Source organism: Herpailurus yagouaroundi, unplaced genomic scaffold, assembly GCF_014898765.1.
Source record: "Herpailurus yagouaroundi ecotype Mexico unplaced genomic scaffold, PumYag 206, whole genome shotgun sequence".
Lineage (NCBI taxonomy): Eukaryota > Metazoa > Chordata > Mammalia > Carnivora > Felidae > Herpailurus > Herpailurus yagouaroundi.
The window spans coordinates 1355785-1378983 of record NW_024412437.1 but is presented as its reverse complement, the minus strand read 5'-3'; the positions used below and the strand labels follow the sequence as shown (position 1 = coordinate 1378983).

Here is a 23199-nt window from a genome sequence, read left to right as displayed (position 1 = left end):
TCGCCACCGCCCGATGGGGACATGCTGTTTTATCTCTGTCTTGTAGATGGGGAAGCAAAGGCTCAGGGAGGTAAGCTAGGCACCTGCACAGGATTTGAACCCAAGCAGTGTGGCTCCAGAGTCTGGAACCACTGCACTGCCTTTGTGTGCATGTCACTGTCACCCCCACCACACACACATGCACACACATGCACACACGCCACTGATACCCTTTTCTAGCCCAGCTCTGTGGCTCTCTCACTCTGCTCAGAGGGAGTGGAGCGGCCCAGGGAGGCGGCACTGTCCCCGCCCACTGCCCCCCCCCCCAGCCTCATGGGAGGTGATGTCTGCCAGAGGACACTGCGGCATCCTGCCAGAGAGTGTGGGGACCCATGTCCCCTGCATCATGGCGCTTGAGCACTTCCTCTGGGTTACTGTGAAGAAGAGGAAATGACCGAGGTCATAGGTAACCCACCCCTCAGAGCCCCTGGGGGGAACATGGTGTCCATCCCCCTTCCCTCCAGCCCTCCTCCCCACGCCTTGCCCGAGGCAGCTATTTCTGTCCCAGGAAGGAGCCGTGTGCAAACCCTGCTGACCCAGAGAGCAGCTAATTCCCATCTCAGATGTGTTTCTGGCAACTGGATGCTTCCCCCCGACAAAGGGAAAGAAAGACCAATAAATTTTGGTTGGGGGCAGAAGCAGAAAAGTCTCTAGGGAGTATAGAGATGGGGAGGAATCCCCCTCGCGTGTTCTCCCCAAGAGAGTTATATATGTACACACACACACACACACACACACACACACACACACTTTAAAGATATTATCCTAACATGATTTTTAAGGCAATGATAAAAAGACCTTGGAGGACCCGGTGAAAGCCAGGCAGTGAGAGACACATGGCGAAGTTGGTCAAGGGTGGCAGATGGACATGTACAGGCTCCCCTACTCTTTTGTGTCCACTCACACACCAAGCCCTGACCCAAGACCCCCGGTACAACCCAGCCCTGCCACCCCAGCTGAACTTCACCTTCCTCCTCATTCCCTGGGGGCGGGGGAATAGAGTGGTGGATGGTAGGGCCACCCCATACTGTGCAACTTCTGAGGTTACCATTCACACTGTAGCCTAAACGAATGATGTCCTCTAAAGATGTGCAATGACTGGAAGCCTGGGTCTAGTCCTGGTTGTGTTGTGTGTCATAGGGCAAGTCACTCCACCACTCTGGGACTCAGTCTCCTTATTAATAATATGCTGAGCTGGCCTCAGAGTTAACCTTGTGTGCCTTGTACCTTCTGTCATTGCACGCATAACAGCCAACAAGTTTTGAGTGCCTACTGTGTGCTCTATTGATCTTTTAATCCTGACAACAATGCCGGGAAGTGGGCACTGGAATCACCCCCATCATACAGATGAGGAAACCGAGGTACAGAGCAGTGATATGATTTGCTTCAGGACACATATCTAGTAAACTGGGGTTTTACCCCAAGCAGCATGGTTTCAAAGCCTGTGCAGCCCCATCTCTACTGCCATGAAAACCCACTGCATCGTCTTCATGGCACTGATCGAATGTCTGTCTCTACTAGGCTGGAGAGCCACGACACCGCAGTGGGAGAGACTCAGCACATGCCTGTCCCTGAAAAATAAAGCTAGAGACCAGAGGGGTAGACCAGTCGTCTCTTAAGGCCTTCAATAGGAATATGGGAAGAAAATTAGGTGGAGCAGGGAATCCCAAAGAAAGAGAAGGGGGTGAATAACAGTAGGTCAAATGCCCTTCCCAGAGCAATAGGGTACAGGGAAATGAACACCAGGGAGCACAGCCTCTATTAACAGACAGGAAAAAGGGGCACCTGGGTGGCTCAGGCAGTTAAGCGTCTGACCTTGGCTCAGGTCATGATCTCGCGGTTCACAGGTTCAAGCCCTGTGCTGGGCTCTGTGCTGACAGCTGGGAGCCTGGAACCTGCTTCGGATTCTCTGCCCCTCCACCACCCCCACTCTGTCTCTCTGACTCTCTGTCTCTCAAAAGTAAATAAACATTAAAAATAAATAAATAAATAAATAAATAAACCAGACAGAAAAAAGAAGGCTCAACAGATTCAGGGTCTCAATAAGTCCTGGAAACTCAGAGACATGAGCTCTGTTCTTTGTTCTGCATTCCCCAGCAGTGGAGTTAGAAGACAGGATCATGGAAAGAGTCCCTGTCACCCAGTGGGCCTCCCCAAATCCTGCCTCTGCCATGGTCTTACGGAATCCTATCGTGCGCCTAAGCCTCAGTTCCCTTATCTGCAAAGCGGGGCGATAGTAACACTCCTCACTTCCCCAAGCAGCTGTGAGAATCCCATTAGGTAATATTCTTTTAAACGCCCAGCATGTGGCCGTTCTGATCTGGAGGCCTGAGGCCCCTCAGGCTGGCCGAAGGCGGCACCCTCACGGGCCCAGGGGTTGAGCTGAGCTTCCTCCAACCTCTGCCCCCCAGGTCCTGAACCTCTTCTTGGCGCTGCTGCTGAGCTCCTTCAGCGCCGACAGCCTGGCAGCCTCAGATGAGGACGGCGAGATGAACAACCTGCAGATCGCCATTGGGCGCATCAAGTGGGGCATCGGCTTTGCCAAAGCCTTTCTCCTGGGGCTGCTGCGCGGCAAGATCCTGAGCCCCAAGGAAATCATGCTCAGCCTCGGGGGGCCCGAGGAGGCCGGGGCGGCAGAGGAGGCTGGGGAGAGTGCCTCAGAGGATGAGAAGAAGGAGCCACCGCCCGAGGAGGATGACAAGGACCTGAAGAAGGACAATCACATCCTGAGCCACGTGGGCCTGGTGGACGGCTCTCCCCCCAGCATTGAGCTGGATCACCTCAACTTCATCAACAACCCCTACCTGACCATTCACGTGCCCATTGCCTCCGAGGAGTCCGACCTGGAGATGCCCACGGAGGAGGACACTGACACTTTCTCAGAGCCTGAGGATGGCAAGGTAAGCCCATCACGGGGCCTGGCTTGACGGGGTCAGGGGTGAGATAGATATGGCTTCAAACTTTGTGTGACCTTGGACAAGTCCCAACTCTTCTCTGAGCCTCACTTTCTCCATCTGTAAAATGAGGGTAATGGCATCTACCTCGGTGAGCATTTGGTGAGATGCTGTGTATAAAGCACATGGTACGCTCTCTGTGCCTGGTGACTGCTGTTACTGCTGTCAATACGGTGATTCTGATGGGCCCTGACTGTCCTTCCCTCGTGTCCCTTCGTTCCGCAATGCCACCTGGGCCCCATCTCACCAGCAGGTGGTGCTCTTGGACAGGATGTTCTTACCTGTGACACCTTAGCTCCAGGATTGGGATCCCAGAGGCCAATCTCAATCCCCCTCTGGGCTTGAAGTCCTTGCCATTATCATGTGTTTCTGTTTAGTCCCCACTGGGGCTAGTCCCAATCTCCCAGTGTGGGCCAAAGTGCTGGGTCTGGGATCTGAGGGGTGGAGGGGGTTGGGGGCCAATCAGGTTGGGTATAAGGAGAGCAGAGGGCTGGGCACAGCCTCAGCAGGAGCCTTGACCCACCCACCCAGGAGATGCCCCTTCCTCCTGCCCCTCCCCTGCAGGGGTGACAGAGGGACTGGTAGTCATGCCCCAGAAGCTCAGGCTGAGGCTAGGGCCTTGCCTGGATCTCCGCGGGGAGCTGGTTCTGAGCCCCCAGGCTTCCCCTCGCCTGGCAGGGGAAGGGCTAGCACATCAGCTAGGGCAGAGCCCCCTGCCCACCCCCACCCTATCGGCCTTGGGCCTGGCTGGGTACTGGACCCTGAAAGAACTTTGCCCTAAAAGCTCTTGACTCCTTATTCCCCCTAAATATGTGGCATGCTGACTTACCAGGGGGCCGTATGCCTGCCAAGCTATAAATACCCAGGGAAATGTGGCACCAACCTCGGTATGAGGAGTGGGGGTGGGGGAGTGCTGGAGAGCTTGGAGGACCAAGGCTCTGGGGACTCTGAGAGGGGCAAGCATGGCTCCAAGGGGGATTGTGGCAGCTGGGACACACAGGCAGGACAAATGACTCAGTGCGTGAACTAATGTCTGCCTCAGTTTCTCTTTCTGTCAACTGGGCACAAGGACCTCTGTAATTTTCTGGTCACCATTCTGGATCCAGAACTGCCCCCCAAGCTGCCTGCAGGGGCCTTCAGAGGCCTCACCTCCAGCCATGAAGGGGTCCCCTTGATGAGGGAGCCTAGGGCTAGGAGCCTGGCCTGGGACAGTGCCAGCAGGATGTGGCAGAGCCCTGGCCAGGCCAGAGCACCAGCCTCCCCACCCCCTACTCCCACCCCCAGGTTCCTTTGGCCCCAGGCTGGAGCTTCAGCTGAGGAGAGTTTTCCTTTCTTTCTGGATTCCTCAGCCCAACAGACCCTGGGAATGGGAAGGCTTAGACCTTCACACCTGCAGGCTGTGGCAGCCCCAGTGCCATCCCGGCCCCTTTCTTGCTCCCTCAAAAGTCCCTTCAGGCCTCTCATTCCTCTACTATCCCACCCTGTGCCTCCTAGGACCCCCAGCCTGGCTCAGCCACCCCCCAGCCTGCTTGTCTCCAGCCTCCTCCCTTACCTGAGGCCCTCCCCTGCCTCCTTGTGCCCTCACCATCCCTTCCCAGGCCTCAGCCCTGCCCTGATCCACATCTAAGTGCCATGGTCACTGTGGTTCTTCTGCAAGGGCCGCAGTGCTGGCTCTATAATCCAGGGTTGAGTGAATGAATCAATGAAAGAATGATGAATGAATGAGTAGGTCTGCTCCACCCCCTCTTTCTCCTCTGCCTCCTGGTCTCCCATCCTGACCTCCTCCGCGCACCTGGTGGGAGGACCCAGGGGTCATGTGACCCTGTGGCCCCTGCAGCAGCCACCGCAGCCCCTCGATGGGAACTCCTCCGTCTGCAGCACCGCCGACTATAAGCCCCCCGAGGAAGACCCCGAGGAGCAGGCTGAAGAGAACCCCGAAGGGGAGCAGCCTGAGGAGTGCTTCACAGAGGGTGAGGACAAGCCTGTGTGCATGCACCCCCCACCTCACCTGGTGCCTCCCCCAGCCCGGCAGCCCCTGGAAGGGACAGGCCATGCCAGGGGCCTGGGGCGGGGGGTGGGGGGTGGTGGTGGACAACAGCCCTGGCCCGGCCACAGCCAATTGTGCCCTTGAGGACATCTCAGGATCCTGTGCATCACGGAAACCATGCAGAGCCTTTTCCCCCCCCCACACCTGATGCTGCCTGTTCTGACACACCCCAGAGGGAATACAACCCCAAGGAGGGGTGTCAGAGCCTGGGATGCCTCCCAGCCCCTGATCCCCTGAACCTCAAGTACACGCAGCCCCTGAGGACTGCCTTGCAGAATCTCCACAGGGCTCTGAGTGTGACCCAGCCCAAAGCAAGTGCCTGGGAATGGCTGCTTTAAGACCGGTCTCCTCCTTGGCCTCATCCGGAGAGAGGCCTGCCCAGCCCTTCAGGAGATAGCCCTGCAGAAACACTGGGGCTGGGCTGGGCAGCCTAAGGCTGCTTGGGAGAGGCGGAGAAGATGAGGACGGCTGCACCTGGGAAGGTGGTGGGAACACGCTGATTGTGCGTCCAGAGGCCGCCCCCAGTCCTGTGACATGGCGCCCTTGCCCCCTTCCCTCCCCCAGCCTGTGTGCAACGCTGCCCTTTCCTCTACGTGGACATCTCCCAGGGCCGCGGGAAGATGTGGTGGACCCTCCGCAGGGCCTGCTTCAAGATCGTCGAGCATAACTGGTTCGAGACCTTCATTGTCTTCATGATCCTGCTCAGCAGCGGGGCCTTGGTAGGCACGGCCCTGGGGACGGGCATGGGCAGAGGGCCTCCCAGGGCTCCCTCCTTTCCACACCGTGGGAGGGACGAGACCTGGGCAGTCTGGGACCCAGAGAATCCTAAAATGACCTACCTGTGGTTGCAGGATATGAGGTAGAATGTGTGAATTTTCTTATAGCGACAGATGGGGTCCAGCTCCGGTGCACCCCCAGCAACAGGTGCCAACCAGCGCAGAAGCGGGAAGGCCCTGGGAATGTTGAGGTGGGGGGAGGGGGCCAGGGTTGAAGATGTGGCACTGTGAAGTCCCTCCGAGCAGATGACTGAGTGTTGCCCCTGGGGAAGGGGAGCTGAAGGGCTCCTCCCCGTGGGAGAGCTCACTTGCCCCCACGGTGGGCCCGGGGAGTCTGCGAGAAGCCAGAAGCCTGCCCCTGGCCTGGCCCCCAGTGCTGCTGGGAGGCAGCAGCATAGGGCAGATTTGGAGGGGGGGCGTGGCTGTTGCCCCAGCCTCCCGGCCCCGGCCACCCCTGGCTGTGCTGGTGCCCCCAGGCCTTCGAGGACATTTACATCGAGCAGCGGCGGACCATCCGCACCATCTTGGAGTATGCCGACAAGGTTTTCACCTACATCTTCATCCTGGAAATGCTGCTCAAGTGGGTGGCCTACGGCTTCAAGGTGTACTTCACCAATGCCTGGTGCTGGCTTGACTTCCTCATTGTGGATGTGAGTGTGCCCCCCACCCCCCAGCCCCGTGGCCAGATCCAGAAGCATTCCTGTGGCCAAGGACCTTAGGGAGCCCTGACTCTAAGGCCCTGCACCCCCTGATCACCCCACCCTCCCTTTGCAGGTCTCCATCATCAGCCTGGTGGCCAACTGGCTGGGCTACTCGGAGCTGGGACCCATCAAATCCCTGAGGACGCTGCGAGCTCTGCGTCCCCTGAGGGCGCTGTCCCGATTTGAGGGCATGAGGGTGGGTACTGAGGGGGACTCTGAGTAGGCTAGGGATCGGGGGAGCAGCCAGCGCAGGGCAAGGTGCAGGGGGCGCAGGTCTATACTCCAGCCACGACTGGGGAAGGAGAGGCCTTGGGCTCTGGGCTCTGCTGAAGGCCAGACTTGAGGGCCCCCAGACATCCCACACCACCCAAGTGCCCCTCCGTAGCTTATCTCTGCCATCACTGGGAGGCAGCAGAGACTGCATCAGCTCCCAGGAGGGGCCATGAGGGCACCGAGGCCTGAGAGAAGAAGAAGGAAAGCAGGTCTGGGGTGTACAGGTGTCCCTCCCAGCCTCAGACTGGGGCCTGCCAGGGCTCTGAGACCTGGATGAGCTGGCAGGTACTTGTGCCTGCCCGTCCTTCCCTCAGGCCCTTGAGAATAGAAGTGACAGTAAATACAGGGTTTGGCCAAGACAAATGGGATTTCCCCAGCCAAGAGAGGTCTGTTGGGAATAAAACCCACTCAGAGGGACAAACTTCTGTGAAGCAGCTGGTTGTAGGCCAGCAGTGCACTCAGCCCGAGTGACTCCCTCCTGTTCATGCAAGGGGCTGGCCAATGCTGGACACCTCCCCAACCACCCCCACCCCACCAAAACCAGGGACCCTTTCCCACCGAGGGGAAATGGCCTGCCCGTGGTCATGCAGCCAAGAATAGAGCTACCCCAGGCATCACCAGGTTTGTGCCACCTACTCTATCTGGAGGTCATAAAGAGCCTCTCCTTGAAAAAGGACAGCTCTCAGATTTAGCCCGGCCTGACATAGTGAGGTTGGCCTGTGTGGCCAGCCCTGGCCACAGGGCTCCAGTCTCAGGTTCCTTCTGCTTTGAAGACCCCAGTGGCTTCTTTTCTGTGTCTGTGTCTCTAATGCTATGAGCAGATGAGCAGGGGGCCGGGTCACGGGGGCTGAGTTTCCTATGGGGGCTGAGGAAGGAGTGTTTGTCTCCTGCCTAGTGACCCGTGGCCAGGCTGCTTCCAGAGAAGCCTAGTGCCCTGACTCTGGGCTGATGGCTCCAGCCAAGCAGAGAGCCCTCTTCAACCACCAGGCCAGCAGCACCCCCAACCCTACTCTTCAGTTCCCCATCACCCACCCCCACCCCCAACATACAGCCCAGCAGACTTCTCCCCCTGGCCTGGCTCAGATCAACCCTCCTCCAGGAAGCTGTCCCTGAATAACAATGCCCAGCCCTGTCTGGTCCCCTTGTTAGTGTAGGTGGAGGGCCCTGTCCTAAAGGGAATTGGGTAAAGACCTGGCAATGACCCCTTCCCCCGGCCCCCCAGGTGGTGGTGAATGCCCTCTTGGGAGCCATCCCCTCCATCATGAACGTGCTGCTTGTCTGCCTCATCTTCTGGCTCATCTTCAGCATCATGGGCGTCAACCTGTTTGCTGGCAAGTTCTACTACTGCATCAATACCACCACCTCTGAGAGGTTTGACGTCTCTGAGGTCAACAACAAGTCTGAGTGTGAAAGCCTGATGCACACAGGCCAGGTCCGCTGGCTCAACGTCAAGGTCAACTATGACAATGTGGGTCTAGGCTACCTCTCCCTCCTGCAGGTGGTGAGTGTAACCTGCTGCCCTTGCATGAAACTGGCATGGAGGTGCTCCTAGACTGTCATTGTCCCTAAGCCCACTGTTCCTTGTTAGGAGGCCGCCCACCCTGCTTCTGGTGCTATGGGACCCTGACGTACTATCTAGACCACTCTGGTCTCTATTTGATGCCTGCCCCTTGGGGCTCTGGGGAGGACCAGACAGGGGTGAGGAGGGAGACTTATGGATGGTGGAAACAGGAAACAGCCCCTCCCCTCACGCCCAACCACACTCTCACAGGCCACCTTCAAGGGCTGGATGGACATCATGTATGCAGCTGTGGACTCCCGGGAGGTGAGTGGGGCTCCCTGAGATACGGCTGGTGGGCCAGCCAGGGAAGAGGACTCAGACCAGACACACACAACGGCACATTCTGCCCATCCCCACCCCCGTGCCGCCTCCTCAGGAGCCCCCAAACTCAGCAGCCTGGGGGGGTGGGTGGAAGGGTCCACCCCTGGGCCCCAGGCCCTTCCTGCCCACAGTGAGATGGGAAGCAAAGGGCAGCCAGCATGTCCCCCCAGACCTCCCCATTCCATTCCGTCCTGTCCTGTGGACTCTGCAGAAGGAGGAACAGCCACAGTATGAGGTGAACATCTACATGTACCTCTATTTTGTCATCTTCATCATCTTCGGGTCCTTCTTCACCCTCAACCTCTTTATTGGCGTCATCATCGACAACTTCAACCAGCAGAAGAAGAAGATGAGTATCCAGCCCGGCCATCCCGGGGCTCTGTCCTCCCTCCCTCTGCTCACCCGTCCCTTCATATATTCACTCATGCCACCTCAGCACCTGCTGTGCTGTGGCTGGCTGCGTGATTGGGGCAGCAAGCCTGGGTTCACATCCTACCCAGCGACTTTGAACAAGTGATTTGACCTCTAAGAACCTTATTTAAAAATGAGGTTGATGCTACCTGCCTGGCTAGGCCATTCAGAGGACCCAACACGATACTGATGGAGAGCATCTGGCCCAAAACAAGCTATGGGGCAGCGCTGATCCTCACCCCTCTGTCTGTCACCTCACTCCCCTCCCTCCCTCCCTTCTCCAGACCCCTCAGTCCCCCTTCACTTCTTCCCTCAGCCCCCATCTCTGGCCCCTCCAGGTCCCCCTCCTGGTGTGGGGGTTGCTTTAAGGGTGGTGCCTGAGGTAGGGAGGTCCTGGAGGCAGAGAAGAGGGACCTCCAACCTTACAGGCCCCATCTCATTATACTTTGGAGGGAAAGACATCTTCATGACGGAGGAACAGAAGAAATACTATAATGCCATGAAGAAGCTTGGCTCCAAGAAGCCTCAGAAGCCAATTCCCCGGCCCCAGGTACCAGCCCTCTGAGCCCCTCCTCTGGCAGCCTCTATGAACCAATGAGGGCAAAATGCAGGCTGCACTCTGCCCACCAGGCTGTGTCGCTGGTGTGAGGCCGGGTCCACCTGCAGGGAAGCTGGGGTCACCAGCCAGGAGAAATGGGGCCTCTTTATAACTGCACAGAGGCACCGCGTGCGGGAGCGGCAGCTGCCTGATAAACCCCAGTCACTGCTTTACCCCTCACTTGGCCCTGCACAGCCCCCCAGTGTCCGCCCACCCCTCCAGCTGGTGGCCTCAGGGGCAAGGGCCCCTAGAAGTGGGAGGAAGAGGACCCTCCTGAGTGAGCAGTGACTTTGGGAGAAGGATGAGAGGTTGCTGGGGGACCTTTATGGGAGGAACGGTCCTAGAGTGAGGAAGATACCCACAGACCCCACAGGATGATCTGTTCTGAGGGATCCCAGCCCCCCACTGCCCTGGCCGACTCTGCCACAAGCCCTGACACACCTCTTCTCCTCTCTCTCTCTCTCTCTCTCTCTCTCTCTCTCTGTCTCTCTGTCATGCTGTTGTGTCATCTCGTGTCTCCCTCCTGTCCACATCCTGTGTGGGTCCTTACCACTGCCCCCCCCCCACATCCACCCACGTGCACCCCTGCACTCCTACCCATGCTGCAGAACAAGATCCAGGGCATGGTGTATGACTGCGTGACTAAGCAGGTGTTTGACATCACGATCATGATCCTCATCTGCCTCAACATGGTCACCATGATGGTGGAGACCGACGACCAGAGCCAGCTCAAAGTGGACATCCTGTACAACATCAACATGGTCTTCATCATCATCTTCACCGGGGAGTGTGTGCTCAAGATGCTCGCCCTGCGCCAGTACTATTTCACCGTCGGCTGGAACATCTTCGACTTTGTGGTTGTCATCCTGTCCATTGTGGGTGAGCGGGGCCAGGCCGGGCTGAGTCATCCAGGAGGACCGGGTGCTCCCGTTCTCGTGCACCTGCTCGTGCACCTGGAAAGCTCACACACACACTTACACCCACACGTGTGTCTATGCACCTGGCATTCACAAAGGCACCCAGGGTGGGCTCACGGGCAGTCCGTCACCCGCACACACGTGAATGCACAGCTAGAAACATTTACCTGACTGGTAGATGCACACTCAGGTGCTCATGTGCTAAGCGGAAGACATAAGATCGTGCCAGTATCCATACACACGGGGGAAGTGCGCAGACGTGTGTGTAATTATGATAGCAACTAGCTACCATTTATTGATCACTTACTACGCACCTGACACTGTGCTATCCTGGGAGGCAGGTACTGTTGCCGTGTCTGCTTTACAGATGAGGAAACTGAGTCACAAACAAGTTAAATGTCATGCCCAGAGTCACACACAGAGCTGTCCTCCCTCCCTGTCTCATCTGTGGCATCTGCAGAGATAGCCTTGGGAGTCAGCCGTACCCTCACCCCATCACCTTGGGCATATCCCGCCCCCATCTAGCTGTGTCAGGGCAGAGATGTGGCCCCTGGCCCCAGGGCCCTGGAAGAGCCCGGCCTAATGGGTCAGGCCATTCGGGCCATGCTTCTACCTCTCCCTTCTGGGGAAGAGCACACCAGGCTAGGCCCCCTTGAGCCCTGCATGCCCCCCACTCCCTGACCCAGCCTCCTACCCAAGGGCAGTGGTCCTCACCACTTCCTCCCTGCAGGACTCGCGCTCTCCGATCTGATCCAGAAATACTTCGTGTCACCCACGCTGTTCCGAGTGATCCGCCTGGCGCGGATCGGGCGTGTCCTGCGGCTGATCCGCGGGGCCAAGGGCATCCGGACTCTGCTCTTTGCCCTCATGATGTCCCTGCCTGCCCTCTTCAACATCGGCCTCCTCCTCTTCCTGGTCATGTTTATCTACTCCATCTTCGGCATGTCCAACTTTGCCTATGTCAAGAAGGAGTCGGGCATCGATGACATGTTCAACTTTGAGACCTTTGGCAACAGCATCATCTGCCTCTTCGAGATCACCACGTCGGCTGGCTGGGACGGGCTCCTCAACCCCATCCTCAACAGCGGGCCCCCTGACTGTGACCCTACACTCGAAAACCCGGGCACCAGTGTCAGGGGCGACTGTGGCAACCCCTCCATCGGCATCTGCTTCTTCTGCAGCTACATCATCATCTCCTTCCTCATCGTGGTCAACATGTACATTGCCATCATCCTGGAGAACTTCAACGTGGCCACTGAGGAGAGCAGCGAGCCCCTTGGCGAGGACGACTTCGAGATGTTCTACGAAACGTGGGAGAAGTTTGACCCTGACGCCACGCAGTTCATTGCCTACAGCCGCCTCTCTGACTTTGTGGACACCCTGCAGGAGCCACTGAGAATTGCCAAGCCCAACAAGATCAAGCTCATCACGCTGGACCTGCCCATGGTGCCAGGGGACAAGATCCACTGCCTGGACATCCTCTTTGCCCTCACCAAGGAAGTCCTAGGTGACTCTGGGGAAATGGACGCCCTCAAGGAGACCATGGAGGAGAAGTTCATGGCAGCCAACCCCTCCAAAGTCTCCTATGAGCCCATCACCACCACCCTCAAGAGGAAGCATGAGGAGGTGTGTGCCGTCAAGATCCAGAGGGCCTACCGCCGGCACCTGCTCCAGCGCACTGTGAAGCAGGCATCCTACATGTACCGCCACAGCCAGGATGGCAGTGGGGATGGGGGTCCTGAGAAGGAGGGCCTGATCGCCAACACCATGAGCAAGATGTATGGCCACGCGAATGGGAACGGCAGTGTGCAGAGCACAGGTGAGGAAAAGGGCTCAACAGGGGACTCTGGACCTTCCATAGGACTCACACCCATCAGCCCCTCAGACGCTGCCCTCCCTCCTTCCCCATCCCCAGGGCAGACAGTGCGCCCGGGGGTCAAGGAATCTCTCGTCTAGGCAGTAACGAGGTGGCCAGCTGAGCCTGGCACAGCCCCAAAGCTCCCTCATGGTGCCTGCTCACTGAGGGAGCAGGGCTTTGAGTCTGCGACTGATCGGTTCTCTGTTGGGGACAGGATTTGGTCATGCTGGGGCTGACACCCAGGCCATGGAAAGTGGGAATTGCACTCAGAGGCTCCACACTGGGCCTGAGGCTCCAGCTTCCATGATTTCTCATTTCAAGTTGTCCTCACCTCCTCATGGGCCCTGCTGCCTCTCCTCTTGGGGGGAGGTCAGAACACCAGAATCTCTGCCCCCCACGTTGGCGAGGAGCCAGCCTACGATGGATGGGTTAGCTGCCCTCCTGCCACCAGAGTCTTAAGGGCTATAGGCCTCTCCTCGGGAAGTGGCTCAGCCCCCCCCCCCCCAGACCCCTCCTGGATAAAGATGTATTTTAAAGATTTTATTTTTAAGTAATCTCCACACCTCACGTGGGGCTCGAACTCACAACTCCGAGATCAAGAGTCGCAGGCTCCACTGACTGAGCCAGCCAGGCACTCCCTGGATAAAGATGTCTTAACCTCAGTGAGAGTGGACACCTGACCCCAGGGGCCTACCAGCCCGCCCCCCAGCTGGGACATAGCTTCATCCTGCCAGCTCATGGATTCCCTGGAGAAGGGAAACGTCACTGGTCCAGAAATGTCTCCCCAAGTCTGATTGGCCCCTGGATCCTAATGCATCTGGCTGGGGTTGTGGCCCCTGAAACCATTTCCTGCTTTGTCCATTGTGCAGGCCCCTGGCTCCCCTGGCTGGCCCCTAGGGGAAGAGCGGACGGAGGGTTCCACCTGAGAATTGTCTTTTTCTAGGAAGCATGGATGGCTGGGATAGGTTGGGTGTTGTCAGCTGCATCACTGCACTGGAGGCTTTCTTGGCCTGAACACCCAGACCTGGGGCGGGGCAGGGACCCTGGAGCTCCGGAGGTAGATTTCTGTTCCCTCCCTCCCTTCTTCACTCCTCCATTAGTGCCACAGGGCTCTTTGTGGCCTCACCAAGCCCTGAGATGCCCTCATCCCCCACCACATCTCTCTTTTCCTTCCTCCTCATCCTCTTCTTCCCCATCCTCAAAGTGATCCTAAGAGTGTCGTCGTTGCTCCCGTGTTAGAGCTTCCAACACTGGGACACGCGCAGCTCTCCTGGCTCAGGCCCAACCTTCCAACTTCCATTTTTGTTGGCACCACTGATCCGGGCATGGCAGAACCAACCAGGCCTCTGCTGGCTCCCGGAGCTCAGAGGAGGCAGGGAGACACCTGCACAGGTGTCATTGGATTTATTCACTTGTGTGTGTGCCTTGTGTCTGCCTCACACCTATGTGTACAGCTGTGTGTGTGCGTTCAAGTACGTGAAGTGCTACGTCCTGTCTCTGCAAGTGTGTACCATGTCAGCGTGCCCCTGTAGTCTGGTGTGTGTGTGTGTGTGTGTGTGTGTGTGTGTGTGTCTCCTGTGCAGGCCTGTTGGTGTGGTGTGCCTGTGCTATATGTGGATAAGTGTGAACGTGTGTGGGCAGGTTTGCACGTTGAGTCCCTGTTGACCTTAAGTTCCTCTTCTCTTTCTTCTTGTTTCTTGTGAACAGTTTGATTAAAACTCAGGAAGCAGCAAAACCTCCAAAACAATGAGTGTGTGTGTGTGTGTGTGTGTGCACGCGCGCACGCATACACGCTCGTGCGTTCCCGTGGCTGGAGCCTTCCTTTCTGTCTGCCCTGCTCGCGGGCCTCCTTGCCACCCGCTCTCCCTTCCTCCTAGTCTCTTTATCACACCCATTTGTCCCAGCCCTGCTCCCTGTCTCTTGCCTGTGTCCTCTGTGGAAGGAGGCCCCACTCCTTCCATCTTCCTGCACAAGTTCTGTCTCTTCCTGCAGAAGGTGCATCCTACAGAGGGCAGCCTCCTCCCTGACCAGCACCCTGCCCATGCCCCTTCCCTCCTCAGGCCCCAAACTAGAGTGGCCCCAAGAGCCTCAGCATCCGTTGGACGGGATACTTGCCATTGGACTGCATCCAGATTGCAGAGCCTCCCCTGCCCGTGGCCCCCTCCCCCACACGTCCACATCCATTCCCACTCTGGGTGGGAACAGGCCCAAGCCAGGCTGGCAGGCAGGCTCCTTTGTACAGTTCTTATAATAAACCTCCCCCTGGTGCCTCTCACGTGCGAGCTTCTTCCTTCCGCACCTCTGCATGTGGACACTGACAGGGTCTGAGGGCTGCAAGGACAAGAAGGGCTGGTGGGGATTGAAGCCAAATGAGGGAGGCTCGGGGAGCCTCAGGGTGGGGAGAGGGCCCCAATTCCCCCTCTGGCCCAGTCCAGCTCTTTCTTGCCCCCCTCCAAAAGGAGGCTTGGACTCTGAAAATTAAGAAAGGGGAACCTCACTAAAATGGAGTCGTGAGGTTCAGCAGAGGAAGCGCTCAGGCTCCACCACTCATCATCAATGTAGACCCAACAGAGATGACCTTGCAGGTGGACACCAATTTACTATCCCTGAAGCTGAGAAGAAAAGCTTTCCTCCTGCCCTGGCAACAGCCCAGCCAATGAGAGACAGTCACAGCTCGGCCAATGAGAAGCCACCATACTTCCAGCTCCCACTTCACACCAATGGACTTTTGTTTACAACAGCCTTCCCAAGGTCCCCCTTTCCTCTGTAAAGGAGCGCATCCTCTCCTTTGTGGACATGCCCGCGGTTTTGCCTCCCTTGCTTGTTTGGCATTGCAATTTTCTGCCATTCCGGAATCAACCTGTCTTTTGCTGGTAAAATACCTGGCAGTTTTATTTTTAAGGTTACAACTCCAACCTCTTAGCTGGAGTCCAAGAGGCCAGGTAAGGTCATGGGTCGTGGCCCTCCACCCCTAACAGCACCACGCTCCCTCTCCCCACCCGTGATGGTGCCCAGGAAATGGTATTGGGACCCAGTGGCCCGAGTCCCTCCTCTCTGGACCCTTCACTTCTCTGTGCGCCACCCCCCCACCCCCGCCAAAGGCCCAGAGGTGCCTGAGGGACACATGGTGTGACCCCCTCCCTCTCCTCAGAGATACTACCCCCCTAAAGACCCTGCCTCTGAACCCTGACCTCAGAGAGCCCAGGGTCCCTATGGACCTGTGACAATGAGTAATATATGATGTAGTGAGGTGAGTCCACAGTCCTGGTGGGTGAAATATAATTTCATATATAATTTTGTTTTCTACAACTTGATTTCTGATTCCCAGGGCTGTATGTGTTCAAACTCGTAAACACTCCTTTACAAGATTCCTGCACCCCCTTTTCCTGGGTCCTGAGGTTACGTGGCATCACAGGCCACCCTGACATCCCTCAGCCGTCTTCCTGAGGCCCCTTCCCACCTTGCTGTTCTCTTTGCGTGGGGAGAGGGGCTCAGCATCCCTGCAGGGTCCTGAGCCCCCCACCAGGGTGCTGACCTCCCTCCGTGAGGTGGGGGTGGGGCTCCTTCTCACTGTAAGTTTCTGCAAACCGTGCCTGGGGCTCTGTCCGGCTCCAAGGACAGGAGATCTCGCGCAGTGCCCTGACCCACCCTTCCCCTGAGCCTTGAATAGTGGAGGAAAAGAGGCAAAATACTGGATGAAAAACATAAGCTAAAATTTCAAAATCATCCAGTTTGGAGAGCCAGTTATCAGTGCTACTCCCCACCTTCCTGAGGGTAAACTGTGCTCCCAGATTTCTCACCAAACGCTCAGATACTGGATTCCCTTCCACGCTTATGACGGCCCCGAAGTGAAGAATGGATTATTACGATTACTTCTGTCTTACACGAATGAGGAAACTTGGGCTCTGAGGGTTAAGAATGGGTGTTGCGTAACTGGGGTGCTGTTGGCATGTGGAGCAAGAAATCTGCTTTGTGAGACACTGTCCCTCCCGCTGCAGGGAAGGGTGCAGGGTGCTGACCCCTGGTCCGTGAAGGTCAGTGGTGCCCGTTGGTCACTGCGACCACTGAAACGGTCCCAGTACCTTTCCGAATGCTCCCGTGGGGGGCGGGGGCAGGGGGCAGGATCACCCCTTGTTGAGAAGCACCAGGGAACGTGGGGCGGCTTTCTACCTGGTACACGGCAGGGCCGGGAATCAAACCTTCTTAGCCAGCAGGCCTCCTCCACAAAACAGCCAGCGGAACAGAGCCAGGAAGAGTGGGCCGAGGGGAGGGCAGAACTCTGAACCCCTCCTTCCAAACTGAGCTTGTGTCCTCTCCCACCCTTCCCAGGGTTGCTGGGGAGGGGGGGGGGGTCCCTGACCTCTTGCCTCCTCAAACTCCTAAGCCCCTCGTCCCCTCTCCACATGCCCCCATCTCTTGTCTTGATGCTGTCTTCCTGGAAAGGTGAAGTGGGGGCTGCCAGATGTTAGGGTCTTTTGCAGCCCAGGGAAGCCGGGGACAGAGGCAGGAGTGGGCTTATAAAGCCTCCTGTTCCAGGAAAGAAAAGATGTCACTAACCCCAGACAGAACTCTGTACTGTTGTCACCAGAGAGGGAACAGCACGGCCCCAACTGTGACAAATAACCCCGAAGGCGCAGGGGGCGGGTGGAGGGGGGGTACCGCTTCCACCCGCTCCTGAAAACGGATCCCCGCCCGGCATGAATGGGAATGAAGTCCAAAGGACACATCTGCATCCTTGCGCACGGGGTGGGGGGGGGGGGGGGGAACACGTGGATGTGTGGATGTGTTTGCAAGATGCCAACTGCCCCCAGCCTCCATCCCCCCTGAGGCCACCCTGGGGCCCCGGGACCAGCTCCTGAGCAGAGCCCACACCACACAGCCCAGGCAACACACGCGTGTGAGCATACACCCGTGCGCACACACAGGTGTGTGCCCCAAGCCTTCCCCCATTAGCTTCCCAACGTCGGGGGGACACTAGCTCCAAAGCTAACCAAGGCCTCCATTATGAGGAGGTACTTTACTAAATGCAAAACCCCTGGATTCCCCCCCCCCCCATTCCTCTGGAGGGTCTCCAACCACCGCCACCAGCACAAGGGGACTGTGGTCCCCAGGCTGACCTCAGGTGATGTTTATGTTCCTGGGCTGTTTGTTCTGTGAACTGAACATCTGACACCTTTTCAGAGAAATGTTTTTTTTCATCTGGAACATCTGGGAACAGCAAGAACATCTGGGACTGCCAGGAACGAGCTGTACCTCGGATGAAAACTTAACTCTCCAGTCCCCATTTTCTATAGCTCTGGTCCTGGCTGGCACTCCTCGGGTGTAGCCCCTACTAGGGGCCTATGCCCACCAGGACTAAGGGGGTACCACCCAGATCCCTGCCTTTCTCATTGTCAACCCTGGCGTGGGAGGCAGCTCCACATCTCTCTAAACCCAAACAGACCCACCAGTAACATAGGCTGTTGGAAAAATGGAAGGTGGTGGGGAGAACGAGATGTAGACAGCGGACACATAGAATTCAGCATCTTTCTTCCTCTCCTGAAACGGGGGGGGGGGGGCGGCGGAGCAGAGAAGGAATGGGGGGACAGGAGAGAAAAAGGAGGAGACATAAAACTCAGAATGGGCTCAGCTGCGGGACTGAGGTATGCAAGTCTGCCACGTGTGGCTGTGCAGGTTGTGCACTGCACGAGGGCCACCCTGGCCCCCAAGGGGCAAAAGTTGTGTATGACCCAGGGATTGGGGCACAAAACTGAACTTAGTTCCAGAACACTATGGTTTCATCCACCACTCTACTGACTGGCAAGATAAAGCCAGAGAGCCTCTTAGTTTCAGAATCTGAAGATTCCCCAGCACTAGCCTCCTGTCCCCCTGCCCAAGACCCGAGAGCTATGGACAAATCCCTGGGAGTCCCTTGATTAGCTGAGTTGTAGGTTTTTTCTAAGCTGTCTCTCCCTACCTAAGTTCACCCCCTTTTTGAGAACAAATTCTCTCACCAGGTGAGGAAGGGAGGCCTCTTGCCAGGGTCTGGACCATGTCTTGTCCCAGGTGGCTGTCACACCTGGCTCTTGCTCAAGAACCTCTGTGGCTCCCTTCCTCCACAGGGTCAAATCTACATCAACCCCCAACATGGCTGCCTGCACTCCAGCCAAGAGGCTACACTCTGGGCCTCTCCAGGTGCCGGGCCTGGGCCCATAGCTGCCCCCCACACCCCTGTACCATCCTCCCTTGGTGCCTCTCTTCCTGCAGAGCGCAGGTTGAGCCCGAGCCAAGGAGCTGTGCTCACACTCACCCACAGGACCCATGTGTACTCAGCTAAGTGCCTGGGAATCTGAACTGTACAATAGGAGGCCAGGGGACTCCAGGACATGACCATCAGTGGGGTGGGGACAAGGGGAGGGACGCACAAGCTACCCTCAGAAGACTGAGAGGCTCCTGCCTCCCAGGGTCCCCCCCACCGTGGTGGACCCCAGCTGTGATGCCCTTTGAGCCTTAGCAGCACAGCTGACAAGAGAGCCCTCCCTCCCCCGCCCTCCCCCAGGGTCCCCGGAGAGCTGGTGCCTCCCCTGGGTCCCAATTTGCATGGCAGGAAGGGGCCTGGTGGGGAAGAGGCGGGGAGGGGACCGGCTGCAGCCCAGGCAGTTACACGTTTCCCCCCCCCAGGAGCCTCTGTCCTCGTCACCAGCTCGGGGTCAGAGAGAGAGACGGAGTGGTAACCATGGCCGAGCTGGTGCTGTCTCCCATGCCCAGCAACTGGCTGGTGGTGTTGCTGCTGCTTCTGTCAGGTACGGCACCCCCGAAACGAGACCCGTGGTTTCGCTCTCTGTCATGGCCTGTTTGCTTGTTTCCACCGCTCTGTGTCCTGCTCTCTCCAACCTCCCCCTTCTGTCTCTCACACTTTCGGCCTCCTGTCTCCCTCTGACTGCCCCGGGGCCTGGGTCTGGCGTATCACCTACGCTGAGGAGCTCAGGGGGTCCGTGGCCCCAGCCCCTCTCCTGTTTGGAGGGCGTCAGGCCGAGCTGGGTGTGAGGTGAGGGGTTGGTGTCCATGACGTGGTTCACCCCCAGTCCCTTGAGGGCATTGTGTGGGGGCGACACAGGAGAGAGGCTGCCCCCGACCAGACCCTGGGACGTGCATGGTCCAGAAATGGTCCCCTGGTCTGGAAGACAGGACAGCCATCCAGCTGTGACTTCCCTCCTGGTCTCATCCAGGGTGCCTGCTCAAGGCCGTTGGTCAGGTCAAAGGCAGAAGGAGGGGCGGGAAGTGGATTTCTGGTGACCCTGCTCCATTCCAGTCTCTCCGGAGCGAGCGCTGCTACGGTGGGGCTGAGGGGTCTCGAAGCTGATGTCCTGAGAGGAGGAAGTGGGTCTAGGAATGCTGGGGGCCCCAGGGGTGGGGCAGCCACTTTCCAGGGGAGAGCCCTGACCCAGCCCCGCCTACTTCCTCCCACCCAGCAGGTGTGCCAGCAGCCAAAACAGAAGACCTGTACCAGGATCCCAAAGGTCAGCCACTTCCCCTGCCCCTTCTGGGGGCAAGTGTGTCTGCGTCCAATGCTGGTCCCGGTCCCAGGGTCCGTGCCATGGCTGCCTCTTGTGCCCTTGTGCCCCTGCATCTCCCCAGCCGGTACACCCATCTCTAGGCTACCTTAGGGTCTCCATCTCAGAGGCCTGGCTCCGAGGGCCCCCCAGCACCCCTCCTGCCAGCTGTCACCCTCATTAGACATAAGCGTTCCAGTCCCAGAGACTAAGGGGTGTGACTAAACCCAGGCTGGGAGGTGGGGAGCCAGAGGGAGTTCCACTGGGGACTCAGGCTGGGTCTGTCTAGCGGGGTGGGGGGCGGGGGGGGGGGTCGGACTCAGCCCGGGAAAGAGTCTGTAACTTTAGGGGCTCTGACAGGCCATAGGGCCTCAGGGATTCCTACGGTTCGCTTACTGGGAACGAGGCAGGAGGGAGGCTTCTTGGAGTAAGTATGTGGGAGAAAAAGAAGTTTTAGGAATAAAAACGAAGGGAGAGCACCAGGCCAGGTGGGGGGCTGTCCTATGGGCCTCCGGACCCCAGCAGGAGAGGCCTAGATCAGGCTGCTGTATAGGCATGGAAAGGAATCGGAAGGTTCCAGAGCCCTTCTAAAGGAAAATCGAATGCTGGGGCGCAGGGGGGTGGTGCAATCAGGAAGGGGCGGGACCCGGTGGTTTGGCCTCTGGCCACTCACATGGCTCAGCTCCTCCACACCTCTGCCTCATGACCGTCCTATACCCAAAAGCAAGGGCAGACAAGGGTGGGGGTCCGTGGTTGGGCTGGCAGTTGGGAAGATGCAGAGCGGGATTTTGATCCCGGCCTCGGTGCCCACAGGAAGCGCTTGTGCCCGGATCTGGCAGAACCCACGTTTCATAGCCCGGAAAAGGGGAGCCGCGGTGGAGATCAGGTGCTACACAAAGGACCTGGGAGCGGTGAGCTGGCTACGGAAGCGGGAGACGGACTTGGAGCCCAAGCCGCTGCTGAAAGACGCCCGCATCCTAGAGAGCCAGAACGGCACCTTTGCCACCCTCACCATCCAGGGCATCCAGTTTCAGGACAACGGCATCTACTTCTGCCAGCAGAAGTGCTTGAAGGAGTCCCCCAGCACGGGCTGTGGCACTGAGCTGCGAGTCATGGGTGTGTTCGGGGCCTGCCCTCCAGCCGGCGGGGGGAGAAGGGGTGACGGGGCCACGGAGCCTTCACTGAGCCACCCTCACCCCTGCCCCAGCCCGGCCTGCCGCCCGTGGGGGGGCCACATGGTGAAGGTGGCTGCGGCCACAGAACACCCAGGAGAGCCGCTGAGGAGGTCCTGAGGGGTGCAGGCCCAAAGAGGGGGCCCCAGCCTCACCACCCCCTGCCACCTCCCCACAGGATTCAGCACCATAGCACAGTTGAAGAGGAGGAACACACTGAAAGATGGCATCATCATGATCCAGACCCTGCTCATCATCCTCTTCATCATCGTGCCCATCTTCCTGCTGTTGGACAAGGTGACCACGGGGGCCGGGGGGGCGGCCATGGGGCAGGCCAGACGTGGGCAGGGTCTCCATCTCCCCAGCCCCATAGCCTGCCCACTGACACCTGTTCAAACTCTCCTTCATCCGTTCGGTTGCTCTGGCAGAGGGCACCTCACCTCCTCCCCCCTCGCCCCTCCCCCCCAACCCCTCCCCCAGGGCCAGTCTCCCTGGCCCTCCCCAGCCTGGCCCAGCAGTGGATGGGGTGGGGGAAGCTAACACTCTGCTCTCCATCCCTCGCCCCGCCAGGATGACAGCAAGCCCGGAATGGACGAAGACCACACCTATGAGGTAAGGGACGGGGGGACCCCGCGGCGCTGGGGGCTGTGGGGTGCCTGATGGCACCGTCCACTGGCGTGGTCAAGGAGTAACCAAGGCCTAAGCACCGTTCCATGTCTCCAGGGCCTGAACATTGACCAGACAGCCACCTATGAGGACATAGTGACTCTACGGACGGGAGAGGTGAAGTGGTCAGTGGGGGAGCACCCAGGCCAAGAGTGAGGGGCCGGCCCTCCCCACGCCTCTGGGCCCAGCCAGCTGGGCCTTCGTGGACTGCTTCAGAGCCACCGCCAGCTCCCAGCTCATCTCTTCCCCGGACCTCGGTCAGCCTCCGAAGCTGGCCCACCAGATCTGCCTGCCCCTCTAGCCCCTGGTCTCCAGCTCTTACCGAGGAGACCAGAGTAGAAGGAGTGCAGGGCGGTGATGTGGAGTGAGGAGTTCTCTGGGGACAGACTGGACCCAGCCTTCTGGGGGTGCTATGTGGGGATCCATCCCACGTTCAGGACGGGGAAGACAGAGGCTTATCCGAAACCTGCAAATGGACTCAGAGCAGACCAGCTTCCTGCAGAGCCTGGGAAAGGTGGTGGCCCATCCCACTTGGCCACAGAGGGGCCAGGGAGAGCCACCTGCCTCTCCCACTCTCTCCTGCCCTCTCCTACCCCAGGGAGCTCCTAGCCTTGATCCCATTCTCCCATGGAATAAACGGTGTGTCGTGAAACTACACACAGGCTTGTGACATCTATGGGTTTGGAGTGGGTGAGAGTCTCTCTGGGCACAAATGTTTGGGCCCCTGTGGGCCCGTGGGGTGCGGGAGAGGATGACTGCCATAGGCCTCACGGACCTCTCCCGTGCTCACGGGCTTCTCTCTGAAGGCCTGGCTGGGATCTGTGGACATGCCTTCCATCTTCCGTTAGCTGGGCCCAGCCTGGAGAAAAGCTAACAGGCCTTATTGGAGGGCATGCCCCCATCCTGCCTTCTCTTTAGCCCACGAGCAGCGCTTGGGTCCTGCTCTGTAGGGCAGGGGTCTCAGCCCTGGAGGAGCTTGCCCTCATCCACCCATCCCAATCCTACTGTCCTTTAATGCCCTCCACCTACAAGAAGCCCTCCCAAATATCCCCAGGCCCTGCCCCAGCCCTGTTACTGGCCTGTGCTGCCCATGCTGGCCATGTTCTCCAGATAAATGAATCCCTACCAAGCCTGGAAATTTTGTTTTTAAGTTTGACCCAGAGCCATGCAAGAGAGAGAGACCTAAAGAGGGATGCTTTGCGGTGGTGAAGTTTGGGGGTCCTTCATCAGGTGACTCCTTCAGCCTTTCCCAGCACCACATCAGAGGTCCCCTAGGGCCCCAAGCTTCCCACAAAATGATCCCTAGGGCCCTACAAATTAGGGCCCCGACCTGCCAGCTGCAGGAGTGACTGGGAACAACTCCCAGCTAGGAT

General features: G+C 58.3%; 2 protein-coding genes across 5 annotated transcripts in view; both read left to right on the top strand.

Moving 5' to 3' along the window:
* SCN4A (sodium voltage-gated channel alpha subunit 4) overlaps window positions 1–14731 on the top strand; it is a 44589-nt gene extending 29858 nt beyond the window's left edge. For 2 of the 3 annotated variants that reach the window (XM_040452096.1, XM_040452095.1), the window contains exons 15-25: window positions 2451–2939; window positions 4831–4963; window positions 5605–5759; window positions 6293–6466; window positions 6591–6713; window positions 8013–8291; window positions 8562–8615; window positions 8884–9021; window positions 9529–9633; window positions 10290–10560; window positions 11329–12554. In XM_040452096.1, the coding sequence (XP_040308030.1) occupies window positions 2451–2939; window positions 4831–4963; window positions 5605–5759; window positions 6293–6466; window positions 6591–6713; window positions 8013–8291; window positions 8562–8615; window positions 8884–9021; window positions 9529–9633; window positions 10290–10560; window positions 11329–12554 (3147 nt within the window). Of the gene's footprint in view, window positions 1–2450; window positions 2940–4830; window positions 4964–5604; window positions 5760–6292; window positions 6467–6590; window positions 6714–8012; window positions 8292–8561; window positions 8616–8883; window positions 9022–9528; window positions 9634–10289; window positions 10561–11328 lie in introns of all 3 variants that reach the window. The other variant, XM_040452094.1, reaches the window with a different exon arrangement.
* A 4360-nt stretch (window positions 14732–19091) lies between these two features.
* Window positions 19092–22483, top strand: CD79B (CD79b molecule). Of its 2 annotated transcripts, none has more exons than XM_040452092.1 (6): window positions 19092–19238; window positions 19908–19955; window positions 20802–21104; window positions 21339–21457; window positions 21731–21772; window positions 21884–22483. In XM_040452092.1, the coding sequence occupies exons 1-6, from the start codon at window positions 19172–19174 to the stop codon at window positions 21980–21982; spliced, it is 678 nt and encodes a 225-aa protein (XP_040308026.1). In that variant the 5' UTR covers window positions 19092–19171; the 3' UTR covers window positions 21983–22483. The 2 variants fall into 2 exon arrangements, with proteins under 2 accessions (XP_040308026.1, XP_040308027.1); XM_040452093.1 differs by having other exon boundaries at window positions 19093–19238; window positions 19911–19955.
* Window positions 22484–23199: the final 716 nt, after the last annotated feature.